At 38.3% G+C, this 20,618-nt stretch overlaps 1 protein-coding gene across 1 annotated transcript in view; it reads right to left on the reverse strand.

Annotated features, from left to right (window-relative positions):
- Positions 1-20,618, reverse strand: part of PARP8 (poly (ADP-ribose) polymerase family, member 8) — a gene marked incomplete at its 5' end in the record, with an annotated part of 106,832 nt that overhangs the window by 41,735 nt on the left and 44,479 nt on the right. Inside the window, 5 exons of the mRNA XM_010013636.1 lie at positions 2,294-2,388; positions 7,178-7,255; positions 9,660-9,730; positions 10,941-11,030; positions 16,043-16,080. Of these exons, the coding sequence (XP_010011938.1) occupies positions 2,294-2,388; positions 7,178-7,255; positions 9,660-9,730; positions 10,941-11,030; positions 16,043-16,080 (372 nt within the window). The remainder of the gene's footprint in view (positions 1-2,293; positions 2,389-7,177; positions 7,256-9,659; positions 9,731-10,940; positions 11,031-16,042; positions 16,081-20,618) is intronic.

Here is a 20,618-nt window from a genome sequence, read left to right on the forward strand (position 1 = left end):
AAAAGAAGGATTGCCCTGTAATGTGCTCTAGGCAATAGTTACCTTATTTTATCTGTTATGTGTAGTATTGCTGGGATCCCTGAGCTTCAGATTTAATTTATGCTTATAGGTGTTTCTTTGCCATCTGAAATCTTACATTTAAAGTGTGACTTCTCTGCTTTTTATATTCTGAGTCTTTCTACTGCCGTCCTCGAACTTGAACGGGAAGTACTTGAAGTACTTGAAGACTTCTAAGCAAGGATAGATAATACTCATTGACAAACTTAAATAAAAACCTGCTTTTATTTTCATATGAATTACTTAAGTGGACAACATTGGAAAAGTACAATCACTCTCTATTTTTCACAGATTAGCTTCAAGTCACTAGTTTTTTTTCTTTACACTGCATTAACATGCTTGTTCTCAGTGACTTCCACACTTTTCCATTAAACTAGACTAAGTGCATAGCAGCAGTTGTGCATAAATAAGTTGACAAGGAAATTCTGAAATACAAAAATATTGTGACTATAACTATCTCTTATCAAAGTGGCCTCTCAGCCCCTGGTAGGACCTAGGTTGCACTGGAAATGCCTTGACCTCTTGTGAAGTTTGGTGGATGGAACCCCTTCTGCTAAACCTTGGCATCCCAATGCTTCGTTCTCTCTGGTAAGGGCAAATCCAAAGTCTCTCTCTAGATCAGACATGTCCACACATGGCACTCACAGGGCAGGTAAATGGCTGGTCAGGGCTGTGTAGTCTGGAGGCTTCCCAGCCACCCTGACAGCTGCTCCAGAGCTCACCCAAAGCCGCAGAGGCGCTCACTGACTTCCTACAGCTCACTACAAACCTGGCTTTGAAACACAGAAGTTCTCCACCTATTGAATGGCTTAGCCACTATCCTACACAACAGTGGCCTCAGATTTTTTTTGTTAATTTTCCAGAAGATCCAAAGAACAGATTGTTATGAAGCCTTAAGTAGTATTTAGGAATGCAGGCTGATGTCACGACTGAGATTCAAAAGGCTGTGAACAAGCAGTAGTTTACTACAATGAGCTCAACGAGATCACAGTGCTTCCAATGAAAACAGTTGATAAAATAAATGAGATGCATTAAGTTTTTGAAAGGTTACATATAATGTTTCACTTTCAGGAGCCTGAGGGAGCGTATCATCAAGGTATTCTCAATTTCATAGTTGTCAGTTTGGCAACTAAACATTTATCTCATGCATTTCCTACGCCCACATACAATTATTTGGATTTTAATTCCCCAGGTCCTCGAAATGTAATGAAATTTCCATTTAATTTCAAAAGGCATAGCACAGCTTAGTTGTATACATGCTCTCTCTTCTTAAGCAAAAATAACAGAGCTTATCGGTTGGAGGTTAACGGGAAATGCTACTTGCAATATATGTATGCCTAAATTTATTATATTCTATTTTATTACTTGGTTTGTACAACAACTTTGAGATTTTCTTTGTAATGCATCTGACAGGTCTGTTATGTCTTGCCTATGTGTTATTTTAATGAAATCATTAAGATTACAGAGATTGACAATGAAGTTATGAAAGACCAGAAGTGTAATAAGTATCGTAAAGCCATATGCCATCTCATATATCTCCAACAGAATTTTTGCATAATTAATGTGTGCAATACACCTGTGACTGAGTTCCACCACTTCCTTGTGTAGGATACTTTAGATCACCACAGTTAGAAAGTTTTCCTAAAACCTAATGAAACTTGTTTGTCGCTAGCACAGCTAGTTTCTTACTGTCTCTCTCAAGATGATGTGAACACTTGATCACTCCTCCTATCTACAAACAGCTTCTTTGAAAGAAGGACTGTTACTAGGTCTTCTTTTTTTTCCAGACTAGACAAATCCAATTCCTTCAATCTCTCCCTAGGGAAAACATTTACTAAACCTCTTATCACTCCTCTTGTTCACCTCCAGGACAAAAGACAGAATATGACAGAACAGGAGTTTAACAAGGGTTTAGAGTAATACTGAATAGTAATTTTCAACGAAACACAACAGCCTGATCAAATACCAACTGACGTACAGAAGACGACGATGTTTTATATGAGGGTGCCAGGGCTTGCTCTGAGCCCAGCCAGTTAAATCAGTACTCAACCACCCCAACACCCCCCCAAGAAAGCATCATTACTTCATTACTTGCCAGCAGTGCTCCTTCCTTTTGCCATACAATATGCAGAAATCACCAGAAGAGACTTGTGCTCTGGCAGTCAGGGAAGGTCCACAAAGAACTCAGTCTCCTAAACATGAAAGGTTCCACAATACGGAAAGATAGGTAACATACCTGAGAGATACTGCATTAGGTCCGTAGATCTCTCTCACTGCTGTCAAATCAGCCTCCAGTTGTGGGTGCTTGTGAAGTTCTCCATCATAGCTAACCTGTCGGGGAGAAAAATATCCTGGGAGTTCTTATTTATTTCATTACTGGCACGTGATGTAGGCTCCTGAAAGTTTCCCCTGCAAAATACGCTGCATTATGATTCTTTAATGCAATGCTCAGAAAGGACACTGTGTTGACAAGCTGAAGCACGTACGTGGCCTAACCCTGCTAATTAATGAGATTTGCAAACCAGGCATCTCTTCATCAAAATTTTTTGAGGGTCCCACTCCTGTTTGTGGAAAGAGAAGCTGCAAAGTACTCATCCTCTGTCCTGTCTTGTCCTGGGGCCAATTCTGGGACACTTCTACATTATTAAAACTCTTAAGTAGGAGAATAACCAGATCTCCCCAGTAGTATCATTGCAGTTCAACCACTACAGGACAAAGATTTGATCCCTCTTGCTTGCTATCGCAGTCTTATACATATTAGACACAGAATGGCTTGGGCTCAATAAGAGAAGCACGAATCTATTCTATATACCAAGTGTCGCAGCATCTATGTTACATTTTCAGTCTACCCATTGGCTGTATTCTATCCACCAGCACAATGGTATCAAATGCAAAAAGAAACTTAAAGAACACTTTCTCAGTTTTAGTATTTTATCAGAGAAGATATAAAGAAACATGTATTTAGAAATCATCCCTGTATTTTTCAAATTCTACATGAAAAATGGAAATCATTATGTTAGTGCTTATATTACAGAATCATAGAACAGTTTGGGTTGGAAGGGACCACCAAAGGTCACCTAGTCCAACCCCTCTGCCATGAGCAGGAACATCTTCATCTAGATCAGGTTGCCCAGAATCACATACAGCTTAGTCTTAAGCACCTCCAGGGATGGTGCATCCACCACCTCTCTGGGCAACCTGTGTCAGGATTTTACCACCCTCATTGTAAAGAATTTTTTCCTTACATCCAGCCTCAATCCCCCCTCTTTTAGTTTAATAAGCAAAACTTGTGAGCGGGTTTGGTTGGACTGTAGGATGTCAAAGTAATTAATATCCTCCTATCTTCTACAAGGACCAAAATATCTCTTTAGACTTTTAACAATCTGTTCACAGTCTATTACTACTTCCCCGTTAAGCAATATGCTCCTGATTGTGTGAACTTAGCTCTATTTCTTTAGAACAATTAGAATGACAGTAATTCCACAAAAGTTGATGTACTTCCTGGATTTTGACAGATTGAGAACTGAGAGTAGGATTTGGCTTGTACCTTCAAAAAATGCAGAGAGCAAAGCACAAGAGTGTAATTTATGTCTTTACACATGTATATCCTCATACAGGAATTCCTGCAGAGAATGTTCGCTACTGCAGCAACCGCATCTAACTGCAGTACTGTTTCTACATCTGTAGTACTGTTTGTACATCCAAATATGTAGACCAGTGCAGTGACACATGCAGCTCTGATATCTAGAAATGTACTTTTCAATCTAATTAAATAAATTTCAATAGAATTAAAATAGTAATCAGCTGATCATTTTCTACATGTGAAAATTAGCAAAGAATTACTTGATTAGACTTTGAACTCTTCAAATATAAGCCACAAAATTTATCAGTGTAGCACTGGCATATGTTTATGAGCGATACCAATGATACTCATGACCAGAAGGGTATAAACCAAGTATCCCTTCCTTGTTTGGGCAGGCATGTCAGAACAATTTTTCAAGTAGAAGAGCATAAGAAGAAAACCTTTATTGTATTTTTTTCCCCACTTTACATAGGACTAAACTAATCCTTTTTACATGCAAAGATGAATTCTTTAAAGATGCATAAATAATGGCTGTCCTGCTTGCAAAGCAAGCACAGCAATCATTTCACAAATCGTAGCTGTGGTGCACTCACTAACCTTGTTGGACCTACACCACATATTTTTAATCAGTCTTATGTATCAATAATAGTAAAATCCAAAAGGAACGCTATGCAGAACACTGAACTGCTCAACAGAATGCTTTCTCCAATCTATTCTCTGATGGTAAGAGGTTATGAACTCAAAAAGGCAACAAAGCAGTGTCCTGTCAAATTGTAAGATCACAGTATGGTATTTTCCACCCCTGAATTAGTGCCATAGACATGCTTACGTATGCAAAGGAGATTGCCAGAATTTTGTGTATCTGCATTTGCAAGTATTCCTGTAACTAAAGCACAACAGAGCAGGAGAGAGAGCACCAAAGGAAGCCATATTATTGTTTCAATCTCCTGTTCTCATTTGCAAATGTAGAAGACATAGATTCAAAGCAAGAATTAACAGTCTCAGAGAAAGTGCATATAAAAGCTAAAAATCTGATAACTTTCTGTGCCTGAAAGATCTGTGAGTAGAAAGTCTCAGTTTTTAATCTGGGACCTTATTCAGATTATTTTGTCCCACCTAATGACAAAAGGTTGTGTTTTTAAAGGAGATTAAGTGATTTACAAACCTAAATCCCATTGTAAATCAATAGGTCTTAGGCTATTGAACCACTTAGCTAGTTTAAAGTATTTATCCATCAAATCCTTAGAGAGGATTACAAGCAGGTGCTTAGGAAACAGATATAAACATTTAATTTATGACCAAAATGTCGTATCTTGCTTTCACTGCCCATCAAATGCCATTTCCCATCTTTCATGGTTCTTGTTTCATCATCAGCTGCTCTCTTGTCTTTTCAGCTGTAACCACTTAGAAATTTTAAGAATTATCCCTGACCTCCACATTTCCCAACTGTATTGCACATAGTTACACTGGCATCTTTTTCCTCTAGTTGCCTAAGGCAGTATTTTTGTCCCCTATCTCCATGGGCACAGCAGACACTTGTCTCAAATGAAGCAGCTTGCCTTGCTCGTTCCCCACATACACAGTCACCTATATTTTGTCATTCCAATACACCTGCTGTTCACTTAATAACACTTGCAATCACTTTACCTGAAAAAGGACTGTTCTCTTTGTCTCTCAAAGGACTACACTCATTACCAGATTTTCTGTTTATTTTCTGAGTCCTCAATATTTTCTTTAATTCTACAGGTCTTCTTTACAATTTTGTCTTTTTGATCATGACATTTTAAATTCAAAATTTCCCCTTTCCACTCTTGTTAAATATACTTTCTATGATGTGTTTTTGCTTGTTCTCCTTGTTTTGCTTTTTGAATATCCTATGCTCAAGACATTCGCAGTCATCTGATATTTTATTTTTACTGCTGATCTAATTGGGGAGTTTTTGCCAGTTATAATTCCTTCAGTTAAATGTATTACCTTAAGAAAATGACAACGCAATATAATGTAGTTTATACTTCAACTATAAGGCAACTAAATTCTAACCATATTGCCTATTACACAGCTCTTTTACCCCTTGCAAAATTACATGCTCCTCTCTGTGTTCATATCTCATAGTCAGAGTTAATATTTATCCATTCATTTGGGCTCTGGAAGGCATACGTTACCAAATGTATTAGCACTGGTTTAAGAAATAAGCTGCCTTTTCCTTCACCTTGAGGTTACTGCCCTTTCTGCCAGAGTTGAAAAATGGAGCCAGTACACACAACTCATCACTACAGGGCAAAATCAGATTTTTTTTCCTCTCAGTTAAGATTAAAGTAAGACATTGCTGTTTGCACTGAAGCATGTGCACACAGTCCTCCCCTGTGCTCTGTGGGGCTGCAGGAGTCAGCAGCTAAAGAGAACCAATTCCTACAGTCATTTCTAAAATGACCATGAATCAATACCCCATATCAGTTATTTCTGAAACTGAAAATACAGTCTTTCAGTTCCAGTTTCACTTTTAACAGTCTTTTAGGGGTGTGTAAGGTTGGGGTTTTTTTGTTAAAATAAAAGATCTCAACATGTATTTTGTGTTCGAATCCCACCACGCTGTTGGCTCTGCAAGAGGCTCAGCTCGATGATGTCCTGCTCATCAGCATCCCACGCTTTCTGCACCGACCAAACCGGCTGGCACTGCTGGCGTGCTCCTGCTGCCTTGGCTCTGCACCCAGGGCACGGATGGCTTCAGCTGCAAGGCTGAAGCACTGACAACTTCCACAAACAGCAACCGTAATTCATTAAAATGTTCATTGAAATAAACAGTTCTAATAACATGAGTGAGGAATGAATCCTTTGGGGCAATAGTTAGACTAAAAATATAAGAAAAATCTGAATAAAGAGACTAGCAGCGTGAAGCACTCTATTGACACTGCAAAAAGAAAAGAGATTAAGAGATCTTATTTCCCAATATATAAGAGAATGTAATAATAACTAATTCTGCTGAGGGAACAAGAAGGGAAGACACAGAGCAGTACATTCATCTGAAAATACGCAGTATTTTTCAAGGTGAATTTAACTGTGCATCTCAGAAAAAGAATGGACTATTGCCTAGATCAAAATTGTTTTGTAATAATCATTTTCATCATTATTTTGCAGTGGTTTTGACTTTACAAAATGGCATTCCTCCAGAAGGAAAAAGACTTGGATCCAGTCTGACTTCCGATTTGTATTTAATAACAGCTTTGAAGAGTTGAGTATCCATTTCCTGGAAGTAAGCAACTGGCTTCTGTTTTCAAATGTTCTGAAGATTACCTGTGTTTTTTATTCTTAGAGCTTTGCAGATGTAAATAAACTAATTTTAAATTTTATATAATTATACAGCATAACATATTCAATATTTCTGCTATAAGATACTGTGTATATATATACACATGGTATTCTATTTGAAGTTGAATAAATGTAAGAAATTCATTATTATCATAAATTTACAATAGAATGAACAAGAGAAGCTTTCAAAAACTGATCTATTGAAAGTTGTGCAAAAATTTCCACCATTACCTGTCCACCATAATAAAACTCCTCAGAATCATTATCTCCTTCAGAGTCTTCTTCAACTGTGCTGTTGTGCCGTGACTCCTTAATGGAAAACAACAGTTAACAACGATACAAGCGATATGCGTATCTTGCATTTATAGTTCTTACTATAACTAAAGGAATTATGTTTTTACCAATAAGCTCATAGTACCATTTATTAAGAAATCTTCTAGTACCATTTTTCCAGACAAGTACTGAAAGGCCTGTTTTAAGAACAGTGAAGTATCAGGCAAAATATGCACCTACTAACTGGGTACCTGAAAATACCCTGAAAATAAGCTGGACATGTATTAATTTGTCTTGCTACAGACACAGTGTGGTATTTTAAGAAACTGGGGAATTCAGCAGACTATGCGGGCATACTTCACTCTGTTCTTTGCTAAACAAAGCGTAATTTACCCACCAAGACAGGTTCTGGACTTAATTTGGTGTTTCAGTGACCTAATACAGTTTTAATTTACTTTATTCTGGTAAATCAATTTGAATAGTTTAAGCAAATCAAGTCCAAGCATGAGATCTCTTAAACTTCTTTCTGTGAAAAACTGACAGATTGCTGCTTAATTATTATTTTTAGCAGAAGTTCCAGCCTGTTGCCAGAGAAGTTCATACTTAATTTTTCTGACTACTTCTGATCTGAGACCTTGAAAATGAAGGATTAGAAAGTAATATGCTTACCCACGTAAAACCTGCTCTAAGTAGGCTGCTCTGTGAGTAATTGCACTCAAGTAAATAGAACTGATCCTTGTACAGACTGCATCTCAGCATGAGCTGAAGTGTTATATTCTGCTTCCCACCAATGGAACCTTTACGTATAATCATATAATTGCTTGAAGATGTTAGTTCATGTTTCACACAATCTATGTATTATTCTAGGCCCTATGCTGATAAGGATCCCCTAAAGAACACCTGCTAAAGTCATAATTCTTCACTTCAATCTGACCATGATATAATCACTGTTTATTTTGTACTTATGTCCCGCACAGAACTGTCATAATGGGATGGAAATCAGATGCATGAACCAAAGAATTAAAGCTTCCCCTAAATCCCATATAGTCATAAATGTCAAATATACCCTATCATCAATTTCTATGGTCAGACCTTCTAATCCTATTTCCCTACCTTTGCTTTTAAATTCCAGCTCTATTCACTGTACATATTTATAGAACAAAAATTGTATTTCAGCCTATTTCACAGCAATTTTCTGTGACAAGGTTTAAAAAAAAATTCCACTTCTACTTCATTGAAAAGAAACTAAGTGACTTTAGTCTTCTTTGTTTATAATAACCTTAGCTCAAGGCGAAGTCTGTGTTAAACAGAACTCAACTGAACAAAAATCTGACACAAACCCAAGAGAAATGCAAGTTTCACATTAGAACTGTGACAAACCCATGCCATCCTAACCAAACCTCTAACCATCTAGCCAATAGAAATGGTCAGTGTTACAGACTTCTTTAAAGTTCTTTTTTTTTCCCACAGTAATTTCATATTTAAGTGCCTTGTTCAATTTTCAGCTAAAAACAAAATAAATACTCAAACTCTGTCACATAGAAGCTAAATATATCTCAGGCTTTTAATCAAATAGGTAAATTCTTCCTGTATTTGAATTTTTCTAGTTTACCAAGCACTGAATACAATGACAAGGCAATAGAAGCAAAGTCCTTCCAGTGCAGCATTTTACAATGAATCAGGTCTCATCTACTAAAAAACCCAACCATAAGCTTCAGTGTATCTGGGCATGCTGATCTCCCCTTTCCAGGATTAATCACAGATGCCTAAAAAGCAGTCATCAAGAAACTCAGCAACCAACCTTACCAAAGGAAGTCTTTATTCTTGATACAATGGTCAATTCCTATGTGGTACTTTCTCTGAGCCTGTAAGTCCTGCAGAGTTCACAGTAGTGCCACTTTATACTTGAGCTAATGTCTTTGTGAGACTGGCGAGTGACCCACACCAGAGGTACAACAAAAATATAACCGTGACTGGAAGGTATGAATACTCCAGACACTGCTTATGGTGAATAGAGTCATGCAGAGGTCTAGAGCTTTGAGTGTGGCTGCTGTAGGCCAGACGAAGAAGTAGTGAGCTAATAAATGGGATGTGGTGCTAAATGCAAGAGTAGGTTAAAAGGTAATGGCATCATGATCTACTCCTCCAGAAGAGCTGTGTTTTTACAGCAAGTGGGGTCTATACCAATGTTGAACAAAAAATTAAATAAATGTGAAAACCATATTTCCTAGGATGGGAGCATCCCTATCCCAACTAAGCGATTCACTGGTTAATCTGGGTATGAAACCCAGGGAACTATTCTCATCTTCTAACATGTGCAAATGTGCAGAGCTTGCACAGGCACACATTTGATATGATATAGTAAACATTCACACTTTATTATTTTCTGTGGTTTCTTAAAAAAACCCTTCTGTTAAAATGTGGTACAAGAAATACATACCTCTCCATTCTCCCTCTGTAATTTTGATTTTATGGATAAGCAACAGTTGACATCACTCGTTTTTCTTAATTCTTTTAAAAAAAGGGAAAATAGGGAAATTTGTGAAAAATGTGAAATAGAAGCCCCTGTATCTCAGAATACTCGTATTTTTAACTGTGAAATGAAACTCAGCTGGTCCACCTAGGAGATTTGTTTTTCCCAGTCTGTGATTTACAATTTAGTGTCATTCATTAATTTTGTATACTTTATTAAAGAATGAAAAATCACCCTCCCCCAGCAAAATTAAGTGATATCATCTTCTACACAAGACATAGGGTTTTATTCTGTTTTAAATTACAGGCTTTATTTCAAGTTACTGAAATATTTGAGATTAAAATTTATCTTAAACTTCTGACTATAATGGCCAGTTTTTGTTTGAGTATCACTGCAGTGACTTTAGTAAAATTATTCTTGATTTACATCAGTATAAATGAGATCAGAGACTGAAGATCATAGTGGTTTTCCAGTGGAATTCAAAGTAATATTGTGTTACGCAAAAAAACCCTAAAGCATTGTAATAATAATAAAAAGACTGCAAAGTCAAGTGTTCCTGTCTGAAGACCTGCCAGAATTAAGACTGCTCTCTGCAGTTTCTCCTCAGTCTGAAATCATCAGGGAATTTGTCTGCTAAAATCTAAAAGGTCTCTACGGAGTATGCACAAATCTTGATTATATATTGTATAAATGTGCTATATGTCTCAGAAGCATATCCCTTCATGTATCAAATACATTTTAGAAGTATGGAGATAATTTCAAATGAGAGGTTCCCAAAAACACTGGAAAAAAATGATGGGTTTTTTTTTTAATAGTCTAATTTAGTAAAACAGCTGGACCATTTTGTTTGAAATTTCCTGAAATAATTCATGAGAGACAATGACAGTTACAGACTCTTTCATCCCCAGTCGTGAAGATTTAGTGAAGTTTTAAGCAAGCGAGCATGCAAACTTATAATTGGGAAGTATTAAGCACCTCTAACTATACCCAAGGAGAATTGCTTTAGCACAGACTGCAAGACATTAAAAGAATAAAATACATCCTGCCTACACAATCGTGGTGATCCCCAAAAGAAATGTCTTAATTTCTTCTATTCTGAAATATAGGACAGTTTACTGCAGCAAGAATTTGAGAACATCGCAGACGGTGTAACTGCACACATTAACATATCTCCCTTTAAGTGCAGGCAGTATCTTATCTCTCCTTAGAAAGTATGAACTCAATAAAACACTGGGGACATAAGATTACCTGTAGCAATTTGGTGGAAAATTACTGGAATTGGCTCTGTTGTAACTAATACATCTTCATCATTATCAGAACTGGAAACATAAGTGTTATCTGCGAAAGAAAAACACCGTGAATGGTGAAGTCCAGTTGTGTTCTGCCAACCCCTTCCCACGTTGCCTGTCCCACCCTTGTACCATAAGGAACCACTCCCCAGATCCTTTGCGAAGCCAAGCACTATCTTCTTCCTCATTTTCCTATTGAGGTTGCTAATAAAAAAACCCGCAACAAACAATAGGATAAAGGATGAAAGATTCAGACCCAAATTTTATACAATCAAATCCCTGGAATTTGATGGTTTACACTTTTTGCTATGTCTGACCCTGGAACACAAGCTAGATCTGCTGTGCAGAGTGAAGGTTGCATTCAGAGCTGGGTGTTAACAGCCCATTATGCAAAATACCTGTGCCTCATTTTGTCTAGTCACATAAAGGTTGTTTGAAGTATCTTCTAATCAGTGGATAACCTTTCTTATGCCTGATTAAGGGAAAAAAAATAATTCCTCCCACTTCACAAAAATATTAAGTATGGATATGAATATGGAAAGTCTATCCCAAATTTTCTTACAAAATGTAGGGATTAGGCTGAGGGGTCTGTGTGTTGAGGTTTATTCTGGTTGGTTTCTTGCTTTGCTTTCTAACCAAACATTTAGTAACAATAAACAAGAAGCAGAAAGCTTTTCATATATTATCTGCAGAAGCTAATTTTGCATGAACTGCTGAACTGCCTATGAAAGTAATAACATTTTGTTTTCTACCGATCTGGGCTGAATTGAAACTTTAGAGCAGAAAGACTGACAATTAAGATAATCACAGATAAAGAGGCAAGTAAGAGAAATAAAACAAGGGCTTGATCTATCATCATTCCAAGCACTCCTGTCCCATGCCAGCAATGTGTGTGAACTCAAATGTAATTTTAAGCATACTGCTGCAATCTCAAAGCCTTAGACCACAGTGATTCATTTAGATTCCAGTGAAATGTTGAAACATCAATTGAGCAATAAATTCAGACACATTACCCTTTGTATTATAGAGGTTCACAGCATCCTGCATGAAGACAAAGCCCTGGCACTGCCACGCTGCCTTCACAGACCAGCAGTAGCACTGCCACACATGGACAGGTGCCTGGGGCTTTCCCTGCTGGAGTCACACAGATCCACTGAGTCTGACACCATCCCAACACCTTCGCCTACTTCCACCCCTGCGCTGTGCCACAAGGTAATGTGAGTGATGCGCGCTCAACTCAACGTCCACACGTAGCATGCAGGCAATTGCTGCAGGAGGCTAACACCACTCTCCCCGAGAACTGCTTTCCAGTGGGCACAGCAACCTGCTCCATCAGCTCAGCCTGTGTCTGCTCAGCTATGCGCTTGGCACAGGGATGTGTTTTAAAGCCGCAGCATCATGCAAATGAAAAGGGGAGCCTTCAGCTCTGTGCCAGCAGTCACTCCTTCTGCCACTTCTGCCACTTCTGCCTGCCAGCAGGACAGGCTGTGAACTATGCCTCCAGAACAGCTGCATCTCACCCTCCTCACCTCTGCCTTGCCTCTGCTGGCATGCTCCACCTTGCTGCCAGTGTCAGCCTCACTGTGCTGGATGGCTCCGGGCATATGCAATACAAGTCCCTTCTTTTGGTAGGTTTGGAGTGTAAATTACTGCTATAAAGTCTAATAAGCTGGAATAATAGAGGGCATCATTTGACTCTAAACATACTGAACGCCATATATACGGATTGGCAAAAGAAAATCCATATGCTAGAACTTACTGCTGCACGAAAAAGTAGGAAAAAACAATATGTTCCGTACAGAATAGACAATTACCAAGATATACATATATGGAAAAAAGGGCTGCTCAATTACAGGTTTTATAGATTTTAATTATATTTTTATGTCCATTGTCATTCTTTCTTGGCAGCTGGATAACATGTTTTTCACTGCCAAGTTTCTGCTTTCCTTTTCTATTTGGCAGTGATTAGGGTTTTTTTTTCTTTCCTTCCATCAGTCTAATGAAACTTGAAATTAAGATACTGGTTTTCGTTTGCTTTCTTCAACATCCAGTTTCTAACACAGTACACCCAAGAACAACTCTCCTCTTAAGTGGATGACCTAGTGTCTGGACCTAGTGGACGGATGAAGCAAATCACTTGCCAAACTGGTTCTCTCCGTCTCTGCTGCAGTCTAATGAGGCCTAAGAAAAGGATTAATATGTATGTAATCCACAGATCACTGGAATGAGAGTATGGGAGTTCTACAAGTTCATGGCAGCCACATGTATCACTTTGAACATATATTCATTAGCAAAATGCTTGCTGCTGTAATGGTTCTCACAGGAGTCATCACCCACTCATATTAATGGGACTTTAGTCTCCTCATTGATGTTATATTCTGTAACTACTCCTTAGGAGCATTATTTTCCCCAGTTGTGTCAATGTTATGAGAAGATGGTTACAGAGGTATTTTGCTGGAACTGTTATTACCTGCCTCTAAAATTTTCAGTGATATTTTCACAATCTCAGCAATGTATATATAACTTTGAGACGTTACTGTCTCAACACTACTCCTATTAAATTCTTCAGTGTGCCTCTGTGAGCATATTTTTAGCTTTCACTCACAATTATGAAACTTTCAAACACCTTCCATTACAGAAAGTTGTCATGTCATATTATGGTTCCCATAGGTATGATTTAATGTTCAGCTGTTTATAATCTTTTGATGCTTTATGAGCAATTCAGTAATAACTACACACCGTTATCAGTGCCAAAGTGATGCTGCTGCATACATAACAGCAATGCAGCCAGATAGGCTATATGCGTTACCCAAAACTCTTCTTATAGTATTTAAAATTTATTTGTGGTGGTATCACTTTTGGATGAATTAACATCATTTGTACAGTAACTTAATCTCTTCTATTTTCATATATTTATTGCACGCATTAGCAATTTATGTGATAATCAACCCCAATAGCCTTCTCCTGGATTTCCACTGTGTATTACACAGTCTTAATCTCCAGAGGACAGAATTTTGGTATAGCTATGCACTAACTATGGACTTAAACCATGATCTGTAAAGATTTATCCTGTGAGAAATTTAATTTGGTGAGCACATGCTGCTCTGAATTCTATCAACTAGCTTCCAGCTATCAACTCTATCAACTACCTTCCAGCCAAGGAGGGCATCAGCACAGAGCTTCCCAGGCTTGACAGCCTTGCACCCTGACATGTCCTTGAAATACCCCTTAAAAGTACATACCAGAGAAGAGAGCCAGTCAGCAGTAATGTTCGGTTAGAGATTTAGGATGAAGTGAGCAGACAACGAATCTGGCTAACCAAGTCAAACAAGTATTTTATGACCAAAGCTGTAAAATGGCTAAAAGTCATTATCATTCCGAATATACCAAACACCGCTTCACCACAAAGCAAACATACCTCCTGCAAAATCTTGAGATATGAATGGAATCAGGTCTTCCAAAGCCTTGAAGGGTTAGATTTTAACTAATAAACATATGCAGCTGGTTTAGCCTCCCTTCCCCCTCCCCCCGGTTAGCTACAGTGTAAAATATTCAAATTCTATCTGACTTTTAAATATAGGGGTAATAGCAGAGAATATTCATTAGGGTTTAGAGCCACAAAAGCTGCTCATGCTGCAATTAACATTTGTAAGGGAACTTTGAGATCTGTCAGACAGAACAGTTTGGCAGGAGATGAGATCTCATGTGCTGTGGGACTAACTGCTCGTTCAGTGCTCCAGCTTGCCATTTAGTTAGTGGTTCACAAAGATCAAGTTTTGTGATGTTTAATAAAACAAGCTGATAATAAATCCGATGAAGATTTCCTTTAAACTGTTTGTCGCCCTGTTCATTGTTAGGTCAATGCAGCTATCAGTAAACAAATTTATCACAGGTATGATTGTGTATCTTATGAATCTCAGTTTCTCCCCTTACTACATATGGAATAGATTAGTAGTAGTAGCAGTTTTCCTTCCAGTTTTTACTGGTAAATAAAATATCTCTCATAAAAGAATGTCAGTATTCTTTCATATAATCCATAGTACTCAGCATCACTGCTGATGCTGATTTCTCTATCGGCTTCAAGCACTCTGGTGTTTTGAACATAATCTACTGCTTATCAATGAAGACGACTTAAGTCTCACTTCTTTAGAGATTCTAAAAGAAACAAGAAATATTTCATTTAGAGATATTACAGAGTTGTTATGGATAAAGATAAAAAAAAGGCCAGAGGGCTTCCTATCATTCATGCTACTTACACTGTTAAATAATCCCAGGTGCAAAACACACAGTGTGCTGCAATCCAACAGTACCACGTACCTTTACTTATACAGTGCCTGTCTGCCCTCATCCCCGCTTCCCTCTCCTGCTTCTGCTAACTTCTGTGCCAACTGAACTACATATACAGTCTTTGTGAAGGAAATCAAGTAAATAAGCTAGCTGAAAAACCAGCTTTTGGTCTTGCTTGGCTGTCTTTCATATGAGTAATTCCCCTTGTCTAGATTGGCCGCACAAATGCTTTTGCCAGCTCAGCTCAGAGTATGAAATGGAGGCAGGACTGAGCAGCTGAGAACAGCTTTGCAAGCTTATGTTACCAAAGACACACCCATACACAAACCCTTGGCACCAATTGACCGTGAGAAGCATCAATAAGCAGTCCAAGGATTAATTTGAAGAACGTGAGTAGTCTCGTTAAGGTCTAACTCAGAAGTGCTTTGCTGGCCCCACTCCAGACTGCTCAGCCTCTTGAAATATCAAGCTTTATCTACCATGCCAAAGAGGAGTTGGGTGCTTTCTCACTCCTATCACTGTAGGCTCCAGACAGGGAAAGCATCAGAAGCTCCAGCCTCTGTAAACTTGTAACCACGTTTTCTCACCCTGACCCAACTGATAAATGGTGCCTGAAAAGGAAAAATGACAGTGAAAATAACACAACTAATGAAAAATGATTAGTACAAGGATGCACCTGGAAGACATCAACACCCTTTCAGATATTCTTAGCTGAATATAGCAAATTGAGGTAACATGCAAACATGTGTCATGGACAAGAATGTTACACTGTACCTGGGTAATCCTCAGAGACATGCACTGAATAGGACACACTGTGAAAAGAAAAAAAACAACAAACAACACAATTAATAACAACAGCATTAACTGCTGGCATAACATTTTTTCCCTGCTCCTGTATTATTTTATGTTTATTTATAGGTTCCTGACAGTATCCAGGACATAAGGTACAGCTACTTTGATAGCTTTTGAAGTGCTCAGCAAAAAAACAGGCTCAGCATCATGACTATTTTGAAAGCTCATTTTACCAAATCGGCACATTCTGATTTTGACATTCTTAAAAAGAGTATCAAGACTGCACTATATTCACTTTAGAGTAACATTTCAAAACACCTGCACTTATGGTTAAAAAACACCCCAACATTACTCTTTTAACACCAGAACTAGGAAAGCCCAGTTTTTCCTGCACCTGGTTTCTGGTAGGAAGCCCTTCTTGCTGGCTAGAGCACTTCTGTACATTACTCTCACTTCAGTCTTAGAAAAGGCTCTGGATGGTTTGGGCAACTTCCTGTCAACAAAACCATGTATTTATTGTGGCAATTTTATTTGACATTTGTACCTCTTTGTCAAGCTGAGTTCAAATCAAATTTGAGAGAGTCATGGCCACACTAGCTTCACTACATGGATTACCTGAATCTGTTTCATCAGAGAACAGTCATACAAACACACCGCCGTGCTCCTCCAGCTCAGCCCACATGTGCTTTTACCTGCCATTCAATGAGACCTCCACTAACTTCACTGCTGAGAGTAGGACAAAGAGGCACAATAGTTTGTTGTGTTACCTAACTACCCATCAACTCCTTTTGATGTTTTTTTAATGTTACTATGCATCTTCCTTTTGCATTGAAAACTGTGCAACACTCTGAAAGCTTTCCGTCGTATAATTCATGTTCTTTCCACTTCTAAATCCTATAAATTGTATGTGTCGACTTACACATTTACATAATACATAGCGTGTGTTCACATCTGTAGTGAGTTAAGCAGGCAGACAACGGCAGGATGGCACAGCCCTCAATATATTTTGGTATGTACTGTACACCGCTGAAAATTGATTCAGTGGATCTTTCTAAATTACACGAATGCAGCTTCAAAGTAGACTATAAAATAAAACCAGGTATGATTTTCTTTTTCTGTCTCAAGGACTTCCATTAAATGAGCTCCACTTTCACAATCCAGTGACAGTAGTAGGTGATCAATATGAAAAAGTAGGTCCCTCACAATTTCTTCTGTAAGTCAATTACCGCACACCTGCTTTTCCACATCATCTATTCATTTTATGTATTGTTTGACTAAGAGGCAAAGATGTCTGTTTCTTCAACAGCTGCAAATGTTTTCATAGATTGAAGCAGAAAGTGTGTTTATTACAACTGACAACAATTTTAACCACAACTCTTGATAGCCTCAGTCAAGCCCGACTTAAATCCCACCACTGTGTATATTCAACATTTCGTGATTTTTCTGTTTTAATTATTTTTCAGATATGTGGAATAGGCAGCATCTGTATCCCCTCATCTCACAGCATCTTCCCTAATGACTTGGGTATTTAAATCTAATTAACCTGTCATGGCATAAAATATCACTATTTTAAATAGGGAAATATTCTAATAAAGGAAAACTTATTATCTCAGTGCAGTCATATGTGGAGAATTTTGTCCTGTGATGCAAAAAAAACCCAACCGCAACCCTACCAATAAAACCCCTAAGAAGTAACTGGTTCTTAGCAAAACCCATCTTCTAGATGTTGTGTTTGTAACCATGACTTCTTCCTTCTACTATCAAAAGAGGTACATTAGTCTTACTCTGTTACACTGACTGCTTGCACACCTCTTTGCTGCCTCCAGAATTGCTGCGTATGGGTTTGCTTGACTATTGTTATACAGGATTATCTTCAAGCATGGACTTTTACTCCACACAGAAAGAAAATCTTTCTAGAACTCATTCCATATTCTAATTTAGAGAACATCTCGATCCAATTTAAAAACCACAAGAAAGCAGGGAAATTCCACATAGGTATAAAAAAAAAAGCTCTGTGTGCAGGAAACAGAAATGGGGGCTGAAGAAGTTACAGAATTTCCATCAGTGAAGATACTCAAAACTCAGCTGGGTAAGGCCCTCAGCAGCCTAATCTAACTTTGTAACTGGACTTGAAACACCTGCTTTGAGTGGCAGGTGGACCAGATAGTCTGCACAGGTCCTCCAACCATGTAATTATGTGTATACGTGCAGAAACCCTATGGAAGTGTGTCTCTCTTCCTTCTTCTTCATCTGTTGCAGCAGGAACTGGCGTCTGTGGTGATGTTAAATGGAAACTACTAAGAAAAATATAATGTATGTCTTGTGAGATGGAACTAAAATGAAAAGGTTCATGAAGATGCAGGTCAGCAATAGTCTCAGGTCAGATCTGTAATGACCGTAGGCAAACTGAGGATTTGATCTTGAGTCCACTGAATACAGCAGTGGTCTCCACTACTAAAAGCAATATTCTCAGAGAGGAGAAAGGAATGAGAAACCACATAAAGTAAGATTATCCTGTGATCCCAGTAATAAAAAGTCACCGCAGAGAAAAAAAATGACCACCAAAATCTGATGAAACCTCCATCTGAAAAGCTTTAACAGAAAATCTATCTGCCAAGCCAAAATTAAATGGTAGTATGTTGGAAACAGTCATGGAATCTGATGAGCCCAAGCTGCCATTTCAGAGGAAAGTGTTTAAAGGTGATGTGAACTGAAGATTAAAAACCAAAATGCCTGAAAAAAAAATAACTGTCTTAATCTAAATTCACATCTTGAGCACATGTTGGGATCTCTGTGCTGTCCTCTCTTATGTGTCCCCAGACCAATGTGCTCTGAGAAACATTATTGAAGCTGTTATGCCAGAGAAAGCTCTTGTGGGAACAGCCTTTTAGATTGCCTATTCCCATTTATAGGAGAAGAATAAATGGCTTGTTTTAGCTCCCAGAAAAAGGTGGTGGTGCTTTGCTTGGGCTTGTCATCTTATGTTAACTATGTGCAGGTTATGGGAGCAAAAAGCAGAAATAAAACTACTGAACAGAACAAAATTTGGTTTTGTGTCCCAGCTCACCCCTGTGACTGTCACATAGGATCACACTTGGGCGCACTTTTCTGCACTCAGGATAAACAGCTTCCTACTGACTGTGCACCTGATTTGTCAGAAAATAAGATACAAGGCTAACAAAGGTCTCTTAAGAGTCTCTTATCCTGCAGCCACCCAAGCATTTTCCCACTGACTTCGATGAGATATAAAGCCAAGACAGAAACACAGGACTGTGATGGCTTAAAGCACCTTAAAACAGCACCGACTTCAATGAAGATGCAGATGTTCAATGCTTCTCAGTGTTAAATCACCTCAGAGCCAAAGAAAGCCTTTACTGAAGCAGCTTTCTCATTTAAGTACTCAGAAATGCAACTGGAGTTAATTTAGGCCTGGCCCCCACATACAACATGATTATTCCAGTGAGAGATGTGATTTTTAATTCTGGCAATGCTGTTCCTCTGTAAAACCCTGTTGCAGTTACATTGCTATAAATACAGCTTATAGCACTATAAGATGTATTTCCATTCCTATAAACACATTTTAACCAGCCGACCATCATCCTTGCCCGTTCAGTTACGTTGCTCTTGCTACACGAACATCATTAAAATCTTGGGTGTAAACAAAGCTTCAGTTATGATGTTATTTCTGTTTTATCCGGCGTAGGTCCTCTGCAAAACGCATCCTACAGTATACATTTCTTGACCCTTAAGCTCAGAACAAGCTTCTTACTAGAAATGGACTAGTAAAATTTTTGTTGTTTAACAAACAGTAAAGCACCCTATGAGAAATTAGTGAGAGCTGTCATGTTTCACTGCTTATGAGCTTTTAATGTAAGCTTCTTATTGCTTGAAGTAATATTAACATGTAGATCCACAGCCTTAGCTTAGTAACAGTTCTACTCACGAGGGGACTCCTTGCAAGCATTTTCCAACCTGTTTGAACCATATCTGTTCCTTCTTCAGGAAGATTATCCCGCAAAGGTCCATCTCCAGTAAGACCTAATTCATCATTTTGATGGGAATCCACCAGATAATTGCTGTTTTTCAGATTAAACCATCTCAATCTAATACAGAACAAGCAGCTTCACCTGCACTTGACATTACTGTATTTCTGAAATCTGGTTAAAACAAGTACGGAGTCCAAACTGATTATACTATGAGGCAAAACATTACCCCAAAATTAAATCTCCAGGGCAAAGAAAAAAGCCCATGGAAACTGAAAAAGACAGGAATGCAAAAGTTAGTGTGACAAAGCACATTCATAAAAAGGAAAACAACCAGTTTGAAATAAATTTGAAAGATTGTTTCCTGTGCCTTGGACTGCAGTTTTTACTGATCAAGGTACAAACCCCAGGATCACACATGCATCCTGAAGCCACAGCAGTGACGCTGGAGCCGGTTTGTAGGACTGGAGTGTATCTTCCATCAAATTCACGTTACCTCAACTCCATGCCACCTGTAGTTTCTCTCTAGGAAAGAAATCCTTTAAGCTGAATATCCAGCTGTTTTGCACAGCAGG

This window comes from Nestor notabilis, unplaced genomic scaffold (assembly GCF_000696875.1).
Source record: "Nestor notabilis isolate BGI_N333 unplaced genomic scaffold, ASM69687v1 scaffold2074, whole genome shotgun sequence".
NCBI lineage: Eukaryota > Metazoa > Chordata > Aves > Psittaciformes > Psittacidae > Nestor > Nestor notabilis.